We start from the raw sequence: 13885 nt of genomic DNA on the forward strand, positions 1-13885 counted from the left end.
TTACTAATGCCCCCATGTAGGCCCCCAGCTAAAATAATTTCCCCCATAGTGTAAGAATTTTTTAAATAATGCCCCCTATTTTGACCCCAGTGAAAATAATGTTTTCCAAGGTGTAAATATCTATTTTTTTACTGTCCCTATCTTTAATAATACACCCATGTAGGCCCCCTCGTAAAATAATGTCCCCAATAGTGTATGATTTTTATTTTATTTTTTTACCACCCCCAGCTTTAATAATGCCCCCCATAGTGTAGGAATTGTTTGTTTAATGCCCCCAATGTAGGGCCCCATCTTAAATAATTCCCCCCATGGTTTAAATAATGGCCCACCACTTAATTTATTTTTATTGATTTTACAAAAAAAAAAAACTCCCCTTATCCCCTTGCTTGCGCTGTAGCAGTCTCTTTTCTCTTCACTGAACGGGACCTGCCGAAGGTGGGCGATGACGTCACTGCGCGCTCCCACGTGGTTACGTCACCACTCATATCGCAGTTCATGCTCAATGAAGATAGAAGAGACTGCCGCACCGTGAGTAAGTGGATGAGGTTATTTATTTATTTTTTATTTTTAACCTCTCCTTGATAAAGTGTACCCGTTTTTAACGGCCGTTAAATGGGTGCACTCTTGTCAATCGGGCGTTAAAAACTGTCCCATTGATTTAAATGGGTCTGTCTGACCGTGAAAACGGTCAAAAATAGGATAAGTCATATTTTTGGACGGATGCTATTCACTGGCCGTTAAAAGAACAGCCATGTGGATAGCCCCATAGACTTTCATTGGTGCTATAAATGGCTGTGTGCATGAGGCCTTAGTAAGTTCCCCCCCATAGTGTTTTGGCTTGTGACCATTTTTTGTTGCTTTAGTAGTCAGCGATTTAGATCCTTTCTAATTTACCTACAAAACCACTCACAAAATGCTTTAATAAAGACATTGGGAGAGATTTATCAAATCGGTGTAAAGTAGAACTGGCTTAGTTGCTCCAACGGAGCTCTGAAAGATGGAATCTGATTGGCTGCTATGGGCTGCTTTTGTTTACGCCAGTTTTGATAAATCTATCAAGCCGCATCCCTCTGCCTGGCCTCATAGGTGCCACGATCGGTGTGGAACTGCCAATGTGAAGGATGTAGCCGTAGGCAGGGGCTACACCTAGACTCTTTGCACCACTTCTAAAAAGATTTTAACTATCGCGTGACAGCTGTAATCCAAAGCGGTCTTCATTTTTGATGGACAATCGGTTTTGCTGATACTGTGCAGCCATTAACAATGAAGACCAAATAAACCGTGCCGTACTAATTAGTTAACTTGAGCTCACTACAACTCGTACAGCCGTGTGGCCATATCTTTAGGGCTTATTCACACATCACTCACATCCATATTTTCATGTTCTCCAGGGACAGAACATGGATCCGTTGATTTGAATGCGTTCATTCACAATGCCTGTTTTTCCACTGACCGTGGGTCATTGGCAAAGCAACTGAAGCGTGCACTACTTTGGTTCAAAGGAATGCTTGTTAGCGATTATCTGGCGGTGAAAGAGTGCTGCACATTACACGATAAACAAGTGAAACGCTCGTTCATCGGGTAATCACATAATTCATGCGGTCACAAAAATCGTCTTTTTCCGGCAGCAGAGTGGGCTATGTAAACACTGTCAGTATGGGCACGAGCGATGGCATTAGTGATCACTCCTCCCCATACTGTGGAGGAGATTGCTGCATATAACGGCAACGTTCTCCTTCACTGACGAGCGATTGCCGGGAAGGAACACTTGCCTCCCAACAATCCCCTGCAAAATTGGCCGTGTAAAGTGGCCTTTAGGAATGAAATAAAAGTAAGGAAAATGAGCAATGTTAGGAGAAAGAAAAGCGCTCGCATGAAAAATTAGGACTTTGCAAATGGGGAAAAATGGCATAATTGCATTTGTTGCTGGAAGTTTGCAGTGGTTTTCACTTCTCAGAATAAATAGCAGCAGAACTTCGGAGGAGAGCAGATGTTATAAATATCTAGTAATACACTAGCCATCTGCAAGGCGTATGGTGTTTACCCTGTTAACAAGTTTATAATCACTGCAATCAGTTTGTGTCGCACATATCTGATCAGTAGCCACAAAGCAGTGATAGAATTAAAAAAAATTACTAAAGTTTTTTTATTTCTTTCATTGAATTTGCCCAAATTGGTTATTTATGGACAAAGCTGCAGATCGTTCAGAATAAGTGGACATTTTTAAATTGCTTCTCTGTTCTTATTGTTCCCATCTTACCGGCTCTTCTCAATGATATAGCATCTTAATTGTGTTTTTTTTAGCTAGATAATTGGATCATTTCTGCTGTTTTCCTGCCTTAAAGCTCGCACTATGGGCAGAAAAAGAATAGCCTACTAACTTTCCTTCCATTGTGTAAGCTGGGTGTACTTTGCTTAATTGTTGTGTTTTTGTTATATGGTATGCTTTTAGCAGATTATACTTTGCTTTGTGCCTTTTTTTTTTTTTGTACCCTTTGCACATTTGTTGATTTTTATATACAGCTTAAATTATTATTATTTTTTTTTCCGTGAGCTGAGAGCACACCAAAGATATCCAAAAATAGCTGAGTCCCATAGCAGTGAATGGACAGAAAAGTGTGCAAGCACAACCTCCCTTTCATTCCCCACCATGTGACTTGCTTAAATATCCAAGACAGCTCTCGATTTTTGAGGTCCCATAGCAGTGAATAGAGCAGTGGTCTTGCATGCGTTACTTGCCCTGGATTTACTTTGGGGCCTGTTCTTGAGATGGGAGAGGTGGGTCTGCACCTATAGAACATTTTAGATCGGAATTGCCCTTTAAAACTGGGTTTCCAAGTCTAGCTTTTTAGATGCATTTTTTTTACTATTTCGGTAGGAAATAAAAAAAAGACTATGGGGGTCATTTACTAAGCTGAAATACACCTAAAATAGGCATATTTCTGGTGTGTTAGTTGTGATGCTATCTGCGACTTAGCCCCGCTCACGCCAGTTCTAAAATTATGGGCATGGCATGGAAGGGTACAGGCCGGCAGGCCCGTCTCATTTTACCATTTCCTACACCTGTTTTAGAGGTAGAAAAACGTCTAAATGTAAAACAGCTAGGAAGCGTCTTACATTTGGAACTGGCGCTGGATGCACCGAAGTTATGGAGAGGCCGTCTTAATAAATATGCTCCTAAGCCTTTCCTTTCCTTCCTGGGTTTGGCATAAACCCCTCTCCTTAAATAAAGACTTAAAGGGGTTGTCCTGATGCTTTCTATTGGAGCTCGGCCTCCTTTTCAAACAACTGATCGGTGAGAGTGCCAGGTGTCGTACCCCGCCGATATGATTTTGATGACCTGGCAAACAGCCAGTGAATGGAACAAGCACTTGTAATCACACTGCGCCGCCAAGACTTTCAAGATGACACGCAGTGTGATCTTGAAGAGGAAGTAGTGCTCCTACAAGAGTGACCTTCTCTTCAGGGTGCCAGGAGGCAGACCCCCACGATCTGTTATTGGTGCAGAAGATATTTAGTATTACAAAGGCAGCCATGTAATACACGAGTCCCCTAGTTGGAGTTTGGTTAATGTTGTAATTGGTGTATCTAATATATTTAATATATTTTTATTTTATTTATTTTTTACTGGAACAATCCTTTTAACTGCTGTCAATTCTGAGTTTTTAACTGGAGCTAACAAGCCTTACCCTTTTCCTGTCCTTTCAGTATGGCTAACCTAAAGATAGAACTATCCAAGTTGGACAGCGAAGCCTGGCCAGGAGCACTGGACATAGAGAAAGAGAAACTTCTGCTAATTAATGAGAAAGAGGAACTTTTAAAAGAACTTCAATTTGTAACTACCCGAAAACGCACTCAGGACGAGATGGAAAGACTGGAAGCAGAAAGGAGGCGTCTAGAAGAAGACCTCTTGTCCGTCAAAAGCACTCCCAGCCAAGCACTTGCCGAAAGGTAATTTTCCTTATTCTGCTGTATTCCACTGGTGTGTAACAAAGTCACCCACCTTGACTCTTTTAAGTGAGAACCTCTGTGATGCAGCATAGTGTGATCATCTTAAAAGACCACAACAACCTACAGAACAATCACAAAACTTGTCCCTGATCACTGTGTGTTTTATTTCAGGTTAAAGGTTCAAGAGAAAAAGAAGGAGCTGGTGAAAAAGCTGGAAGAAACCACAAAACTAGCCACTTATTTGCATTCAGAACTGAAAAGGTAGGTCAGGGACCTGACGGTAATTAGCAGCTTACAATTGTCTTCCCAAGTGCCATTTCTTCCGCAGAGTTCTGTCCAGTGTTATAAGAAGCGTGTCCTTGAGCGTCTAAAAGCATTTCTAGCACTTAAACTATAAAGCTGGTGATGTGTATATATCTGCTAGGCATGCGAGGCAATGTGTGTCGTTCGGATGGGCTCCAGTTCATAGCCTTTAAGCAAACTGTAATGCACATTAGAAGTTTTAATTCTTACTAGGTTTATGTGCTCAAAATAATCAGCATTTGTACAAATAATTGGCACGTTATTAATGTAATGTTAGGTTAAAGGTGTCATGGGGTTCAACTAGACTGTAGAAGGTATTAGGCCTGAGTGCTACGGATTGATTTTAACTATTTAGTTGCAGCTACAGTCCACAGGATTGATATTCACTAGTTGGATGCAATCAGTTGTGCTACCAAAAGTCTCCACGTAGAGCAACCAAGGAAGAACCAGATGGCATGCAAAAATACAGTCCGTAGACAGAAAATATGTTAGAAAACTGTATACTTCTATTATAATGTCTGCATACAGACATAGACCAAAACAATGAAAAACATTTATAAAGGCACACTTGGTGCATACATACAGTATTGTGTAAAAGTTTCAGCTAGGCGTAGGGAAAGAATGCAGCAAAGTAAGAATCCTTTCAAAAATAGAGGGGTTAATAGTTTATTTTTGGTCAATTAACAAAATACAGAGTGAACGAACAAAAGATAAATCTAAATCAAATCCATATTTGGTGTGACTAAAAACTATATTCAGCGTGAAAGAGCATGGAGTCCTGGAAGTGATGATGTGCCCGCCAAGGAGCCCTGATCTTAACATCATCGAGTCTGTCTGACATTACGAAAAGAGAGAGAGCGAGCCCACATCCACAGATTTGTGGTTCGTTCTCCAAGATGTTTGGAACAACTTCTCTGCCTAGTGCCTTCGAAAACCTAGAAGAATTGATGCTGTTTTGAGGGCAAAGGGTGGTCACACCAAACCTTTATTTTAACCACTTCCCGGGAAGTGACTTTCCGACCAGCGCCGTAGTACTACGGCACGCTGATCGGGCGGGTGCAGGAGCTGCGCCCGCCCGATCAGCTGCAGGGGACTGGCTGTTCTCGTTAGCTGGACCCCTGCTGTATGCGCCGGCATCGGTGAAAACACCAATGGCGGTGCATTAACCCTCACTATGCCGCGGTCAGCGCTGACCCTGGCATGTGGAGGGAGCTTCCTCCCCTTCCCCATCGGGTCCCCGCGCTGCTGTGATGGGGACCCGATAACAGGGAAGGCAGCCCGATGCCTTCCACAGGCATCGGGGCTGCCTTCCATGTAAGCCTGTGAGATCCAGCCCCCTGGATCTCACAGGCAGGAAGGCTGTAAGTGCATTACAGTGTGTAATACACTTACAGCCAGTGCATTACAATACATATGTATTGTAATGCATTGTAGAGGGGATCAGACCCCCAAAAGTTGTGGAAAAAAAGTGTTAAAATAAAGTTTTTCAGAATAAAAACTAATATTCAAGTAAAAAAAAAAAAGGAATAAAAAAATGTTATAAAATAGGGGGAAAAAAGAAAAGTATACATATTGGGTAATGCCGCGTCCGTATCTGCAGCTCTATAAAAATATCACATGATCCACCCTGTCAGGTGAATGCAGTAAAAAAAATAAAAACTGTGCCAAAAGAGCCATTTTTGTTCACCTTACCTCGCAAAAGTGTAATACCAAGCGATTAAAAATGCGTATTTGGCCCAAAATGATACCAATCAATCAATCATCTCATCACGCCCCTCCATAAGACAATCGCCCCAAAAATTAAAAAAATATGGCTCTCAGAAAATGGCAACACAAAAACAAGATTTAATTCTGTTCAAAAATGCATTTACTGTGTAAAACTTTTAAAAAAAACATATTGGGTATCGTCATGTCCGTATCAACCTGCTCTATAAAAATATCACGAGATGCCCCCTCATGTGAATGCCGTAAAAAAAAAAAAAAATAATTAAAACTCATATATAACTCTCATACCATAAAGTCAGATATACCCCCCTGTATTTAACTCATTGGTGGCCAGTGCGGCCGCCCCCCGTTTTTAACTCATCGGTGGCCTGTGCGGCCTACCCCCCCTCCCTCCCCCCCCTGTTTTTAACTCATTGGTGGCCAGTGCGGCCGCCCCCCCCCCCCTGTTTTTAACTCATTGGTGGGTGCATATACATGGCAGAAAAGCGACACAAGACTGTATGATAACACAATGAGGATGATCTATAAGGTACTTTTGATAGTTTATTAAGTGAAATGCAGGTGAAAGGTTCGCTTTAAGGTCTTTTTCTCAACTCTGTTCATGTTATAACATTTTTGCTGTGAACAGAAGAGGCATGTGATCTCTGCTGAGTCAAATCCGGTTTTGAGAACTGCAAAAGTAAACCAAGCATCTGTGATAATATCTTGTAGGCAGAGAAACTGCCCAATAATCTTACAAAAACCTCTGGAAGAGCATGACATTGTAAATGGACAAAGGGGGGAACTAACTCTCCTTAGGGAGAGAGCACCTTAATCAGTGTGAGGAGACTTTTAGGCCATACAAGCTCCTCTGGAATTCTGGGAGGGAAGAAATGCAAATGAGCTCTTAACAAGCTTTGCCTCTAATGCCACCAGATGTAAGGCAGCTATCCTATAAGTCAATATTCAGCTCTTAAAATAAGCCTTGAGACGTGACTTGGATATTAAATAAGCCAGCACCTCTTCTGCAGACAGCTGTTTCGGACACAGGCCTCCTACCCAGTTAAGCCAATACTCTCTGCTCTGCACTGATGAGGGGCAATCGCCCCGAAACAGCTGTCTGCAGATGAGGTGCTGGCTTATTTAATATCCAAGTCATGTTTCAAGGCTTATTTTAAGAGCTGAATATTGACTTACAGGATAGCTGCCTTATATCTGGTGGCATTAGAGACAAAGCTTGTTAAGAGCTCATTTGCATTTCTTCCCTCCTATTGTGAATGGATTAATGGAATTTATTTACCAAAAAAATTTAACATATACAGCCTTATTCTACATAATTAAAAAACTAATCTTTATTTCATGATGGAATAACCTTTGGATGGTAATATACACTGCTCAAAAAAATAAAGGGAACACAAAAATAACACATCCTAGATCTGAGTTAATTAAATATTCTTCTGAAATACTTTGTTCTTTACATAGTTGAATGTGCTGACCACAAAATCGCACAAAAATAAAAAAATTGAAATCAAATTTTTTAACCCATGGAGGTCTGGATTTGGAGTCACACTCAAAATTAAAGTGGAAAAACACACTACAGGCTGATCCAACTTTGATGTAATGTCCTAAAACAAGTCAAAATGAGGCTCAGTAGTGTGTGTGGCCTCCACGTGCCTGTATGACCTCCCTACAACGCCTGTGCATGCTCCTAATGAGGTGGCGGACGGTCTCCTGAGGGATCTCCTCCCAGACCTGGACTAAAGCATCTGCCAACTTCTGGACAGTCTGTGGTGCAATGTGACGTTGGTGGATAGAGCGAGACATGATGTCCCAGATGTGCTCAATTGGATTCAGGTCTGGGGAACGGGCGGGCCAGTCCATAGCATCAATGCCTTCGTCTTGCAGGAACTGCTGACACACTCCAGCCACATGAGGTCTAGCATTGTCTTGCATTAGGAGGAACCCAGGGCCAACCGCACCAGCATATGGTCTCACAAGGGGTCTGAGGATCTCCTCTCGGTACCTAATGGCAGTCAGGCTACCTCTGGCGAGCACATGGCGGCCCTCCAAAGAAATGCCACCCCACACCATTACTGACCCAATGCCAAACCGGTCATGCTGAAGGATGTTGCAGGCAGCAGAACGTTCTCCACGGCGTCTCCAGACTCTGTCACGTCTGTCACATGTGCTCAGTGTGAACCTGCTTTCATCTATGAAGAGCACAGGGCGCCAGTGGCGAATTTGCCAATCTTGGTGTTCTCTGGCAAATGCCAAACGTCCTGCACGGTGTTGGTCTGTAAGCACAACCCCCACCTGTGGACTTCGGGCCCTCATATCACCCTCATGGAGTCTGTTTCTGACCATTTGAGCAGACACATGCACATTTGTGGCCTGCTGGAGGTCATTTTGCAGGTCTCTGGCAGTGCTCCTCCTGTTCCTCCTTCCACAAAGGCGGAGGTAGCGGTCCTGCTGCTGGGTTGTTGCCCTCCTACGGCCTCCTCCACGTCTCCTGATGTACTGGCATGTCTCCTGGTAGCGCCTCCATGCTCTAGACACTACGCTGACAGACACAGCAAACCTTCTTGCCACAGCTCGCATTGATGTGCCATCCTGGATAAGCTGCACTACCTGAGCCACTTGTGTGGGTTGTAGACTCCATCTCATGCTACCACTAGAGTGAAAGCACCGCCAGCATTCAAAAGTGACCAAAACATCAGCCAGGAAGCATAGGAACTGAGAAGTGGTCTGTGGTTACCACCTGCAGAACCACTCCTTTATTGGGGGTGTCTTGCTAATTGCCTATAATTTCCACCTGTTGTCTATCCCATTTGCACAACAGCATGGGAAATTGATTGTCACTCAATGTTGCTTCCTAAGTGGACAGTTTGATTTTACAGAAGTGTGATTGACTTGGAGTTACATTGTGTTTAAGTGTTCCCTTTATTTTTTTGAGCAGTGTAATTTCCTCAAAAAGCATTCTATATAAAAAAAAAATCTGATTTAAATAAATAAAAAATCAGATTTAATTATCAATTTTGGACCGCTTGTGAGAGCCCTGAACGGATCTCACAAACAGAATCCAAAACGCCAGTGTGAAAGTAGCCTTACCTGCTCGCCGTCAACATCACAGCAGCGAGCAGTGCATTTGCACTCCGTCTGCTTCTTCTCATTGAAGTGAATAGGGTCGGATGAGCTGTAATTACACCACTGCAATGTCGAGCAGGTACTTTAAACCGTGACGAGAACAAGCGCACCTTCTCTGATCAGCGGCAGTGCCGGGTGCCAGACCCCCACCAATCAGATATTGATGACCTATCCTGAGGATAGGTCATCAATATAGGAAACTGGATAACCCTTTTAGGCCTCTTTCACACTTGCGTTGTCCGGATCCGGCGTGTACTCCACTTGCCCGAATTACACGCCGGATCCGGAAAAACGCAAGTGTACTGAAAGCATTTGAAGACGGAGCCGTCTTCAAAATGCGTTCAGTGTTACTATGGCAGCCAGGACGCTATTAAAGTCCTGGTTGCCATAGTAGGAGCGGGGGAGCAGTATACTTACAGTCCGTGCGGCTCCCGGGGCGCTCCAGAATGACGTCAGAGCGCCCCATGAGCATGGATGACGTGATCCATGTGATCACATGATCCATGCGCTTGGGGCGCCCTGACGTCACTCTGGAGCGCCCCGGGAGCCGCACGGACGGTAAGTATGCTGCTCCCCCGCTCCCCACTACACTTTACCATGGCTGCCAGGACTTTAGCGTCCCGGCAGCCACGGTAACCATTCAGAAAAAGCTAAATGTCGGGTCCGGCAATGCGCCGAAACAACATTTAGCTTAAGGCCGGATCCGGATCAATGCCTTTCAATGGGCATTAATTCCGGATCCGGCCTTGCGGCAAGTCTTCAGGATTTTTGGCCGGAGCAAAAAGCGCAGCATGCTGCAGTATTTTCTCCGGCCAAAAAAAGTTCCGTTCCGGAACTGAAGATATCCTGATGCATCCTGAACGGATTTCACTCCATTCAGAATGCATTAGGATAAAACTGATCAGGATTCTTCCGGCATAGAGCCCCGACGACGGAACTCTATGCCGGAAGACAAGAACGCAGGTGTGAAAGAGCCCTTAAGCTTGCACTGCTGTCCAATCTTGGTCCTGCTCTTATGGTAACATGTAATCCATGCCAGGTGATCTTCATATTAGTCAGTGTTATATACTCCATAAGAGGTGAATTTTACTGTATTTCAGGCAAACGCAACAGGTAAGACCGCATCCACTGGATTACATTTTACCACACGTTTTATGGAATTGCTTAATAATTGCAGTTTTGTATTTTGATGTGCTGCCTTGTTCCAGAAAGGTGGCTGCTTCTTACATCGCATTTCCCAAGCTTATTGTTTTAGCACTCGAGAGGAGATAAAATATATGCCTCCTGGGAACATGATTAAAACCTGCCTCCAATTTATACAGAAAAACGATTAGCACTTCATATTATAATCCTTTTTTTAATTATTTGATTAAGCAGTTCTATTTCTAATGAACAGCACCGAGCGCTCATGGCTTTCCTCTGTGTCCCAGCTAGCCACGGTACAGATTATGGCCTTCGCTCTCATAGTGAGGACGAGAGCAGGAACCTCTGCCTCCTACTGCACTACCAAAAATAGATACCGCAACCATCAATTGAATACACATTAAAGTGCTAAACTAGCCTATGGCAATACATATAAATAGACAACCTACATAGAAAATGCCAGACCGCTGGTACTGAATTATGTCCTTTATTACAAAATCACATTATACAACATACATGATTAAAAAAGTCAGTGCAGGAGATAAAAGCAACATCACTGGAGGAGACATACAATGAACGGAGTCCCTATCCTAAGAAAAATGTACAAAAAACATAATCATGCATATAATGAATCATACATGATGAGAAAAGGGACATTTACCCATACAGAGTCTCCTCCAGGATGGCGCCAACCCCAACGCGCGTTTCGGCGTACCTTCGTCAGAAAAAGCTGAATTGTTTCATGAAATGCAGGTTCTTCTCTAGAATCTGGAGGTACACAAGGAAAGAAACAGTAACCCATTAAAATTTGTTTTCTCTTTCAGAAATTAGAATTTTAGCTTGCCAAATTAATTTTGGTTCAGGACTAGTGTTTCTCAATCTCACACAATTTCCATGTCTCGAGCACACACACATATATATATATATATATATATATATATATATATATATATATATATATATAAAATTATATATAAAAAATTTTTTTTGTTTTTTGTGTGTGTAGAAGGAAACCTTCGTATCCAGAGGTAACGCAGACATGTGGAGAAAATTCAGACCCTATGTAGATGTTGGTCTTGGGCCGAATGCACACGTTCGTGTTCCGCGGCCGAGAGCGGTCCGTGGTATGCCGTGCTGGATTCCTGTTCAGAGCAGGAGCGCACGGTGTCATTGGTTGCTATGACGCCGTGCGTTTCATGCCGCCGCTGCTGTACAGTAGTACACTCTTATAGATCATATGAGTGTATTACTATAGTGTGATAACAGGAATCCAGCCCGGCATACCACGGACCGCTCTCGACCGCGGAACGCGGCCGTGTGCATTCGGCCTTAGTCTAAGAGGCTACATGCACACGACAGTTGTTTTTCTCTGCATCTGTTCGGTTTTTTTTTTTGGCTGATCGGATGGTTACCCATCCATTTCTATGGAGCCGTTAAAATGGCGGTGTAGTCAACCATTTCTTTTCCGCGCTCGCTGTCCGTGTTTCCCGTCCGCAAAAAAAGTATTGCATGTCCTATTCTTGTCCGCAATAAACGTTTTGCGATCCCATTGACCCAATGGGTCCGCGAAAAAAAAGCGGATGACCAACGGAAGCTATCCGTATGTCATCTGCATCCGTTTTCTTTTGCGGATGGTTGCTGGGAAACCTGTATATATAAAATTTCAAGAATTACAGCCTTCAGTTTGTTTTTTTTGCGGTCCGCCAAAAAAAAAAACTGAAGACACGACGGAAACAGCCTACAAAATTTGCGGACAAACGGAACGGATGTGGATGTAAAAACAACAGGAACACGGATCCGCTATTTGCGGACATCATAAAACAACGGTCGTGTGCATATAGCCTAACCCAGGACCTCCAGTGCTGCAAGATAGTGTCCTAGATTAATTTTCTTACAAACCGGATTCCAAAAAAGTTGGGACACTAAACAAATTGTGAATAAAAACTGAATGCAATGATGTGGAGATGGCAAATGTCAATATTTTATTTGTAATAGAACGTAGATGACAGATCAAACGTTTAATCCGAGTAAATGTATCATTTTAAAGGAAAAATACGTTGATTCCAATTTTCACAGTGTCAACAAATCCCAAAAAAGTTGGGACAAGTAGCAATAAGAGGCTGGAAAAAGTAAATTTGAGCATAACGAAGAGCTGGAAGACCAATTAACACTAATTAGGTCAATTGGCAACATGATTGGGTATAAAAAGAGCTTCTCAGAGTGGCAGTGTCTCTCAGAAGCCAAGATGGGTAGAGGATCACCAATTCCCACAATGTTGCGCAGAAAGATAGTGGAGCAATATCAGAAAGGTGTTACCCAGCGAAAAATTGCAAAGACTTTGCATCTATCATCATCAACTGTGCATAACATCATCCGAAGATTCAGAGAATCTGGAACAATCTCTGTGCGTAAGGGTCAAGGCCGTAAAACCATACTGGATGCCCGTGATCTCCGGGCCCTTAAACGACACTGCACCACAAACAGGAATGCTACTGTAAAGGAAATCACAGAATGGGCTAAAGGAATACTTCCAGAAACCATTGTCAGTGAACACAATCCACCGTGCCATCCGCCGTTGCCAGCTGAAACTCTACAGTGCAAAGAAGAAGCCATTTCTAAGCAAGATCCACAAGCTCAGGCGTTTTCACTGGGCCAGGGATCATTTAAAATGGAGTGTGGCAAAATGGAAGACTGTTCTGTGGTCAGACGAGTCACGATTCAAAGTTCTTTTTGGAAATCTGGGACGCCATGTCATCCGGACCAAAGAGGACAAGGACAACCCAAGTTGTTATCAACGCTCAGTTCAGAAGCCTGCATCTCTGATGGTATGGGGTTGCATGAGTGCGTGTGGCATGGGCAGCTTGCATGTCTGGAAAGGCACCATCAATGCAGAAAAATATATTCAGGTTCTAGAACAACATATGCTCCCATCCAGACGTCATCTCTTTCAGGGAAGACCCTGCATTTTTCAACAAGATAATGCCAGACCACATTCTGCATCAATCACAACATCATGGCTGCGTAGGAGAAGGATCCGGGTACTGAAATGGCCAGTCTGCAGTCCAGATCTTTCACCTATAGAGAACATTTGGCGCATCATAAAGAGGAAGGTGCAACAAAGAAGGCCCAAGACGATTGAACAGTTAGAGGCCTGTATTAGACAAGAATGGGAGAGCATTCCTATTTCTAAACTTGAGAAACTGGTCTCCTCTGTCCCCAGATGTCTGTTGAGTGTTGTAAGAAGAAGGGGAGATGCCACACAGTGGTGAAAATGGCCTTGTCCCAACTTTTTGGGGATTTGTTGACACCATGAAATTCTGATTCAACATATTTTTCCCTTTTAAAATGGTACATTTTCTCAGTTTAAACTTTTGTTCCGTGATTTATGTTTTATTCTGAATAAAATATTAGAAGTTGGCACCTCCACATCATTGCATTCAGTTTTTATTCACGATTTGTATAGTGTCCCAACTTTTTTGGAATCCGGTTTGTACATCAAAATTCAGCTATAAGTGCTATTTTTAAGTAAACTTAAAAAAAAAAAAAAAACTCCCCATAAGAAAAGAGTAATTACAACTATCGTAGCATTGACTCTGAAGAGCTGAGCGTTCTGCCTGTCTTTTGATGTGCGTGGACTGAA

General features: G+C 43.0%; 1 protein-coding gene across 2 annotated transcripts in view; it reads left to right on the forward strand.

Moving 5' to 3' along the window:
* WWC2 (WW and C2 domain containing 2) overlaps positions 1-13885 on the forward strand; it is a 204032-nt gene that overhangs the window by 121238 nt on the left and 68909 nt on the right. For both annotated transcript variants that reach the window (XM_040418707.1, XM_040418708.1), the window contains 2 exons: positions 3709-3951; positions 4123-4212. In XM_040418707.1, coding sequence (XP_040274641.1) covers positions 3709-3951; positions 4123-4212 — 333 coding nt within the window. The remainder of the gene's footprint in view (positions 1-3708; positions 3952-4122; positions 4213-13885) is intronic.

The sequence above is a fragment of the Bufo bufo genome, chromosome 2, assembly GCF_905171765.1.
Source record: "Bufo bufo chromosome 2, aBufBuf1.1, whole genome shotgun sequence".
NCBI classification, from domain to species: domain Eukaryota; kingdom Metazoa; phylum Chordata; class Amphibia; order Anura; family Bufonidae; genus Bufo; species Bufo bufo.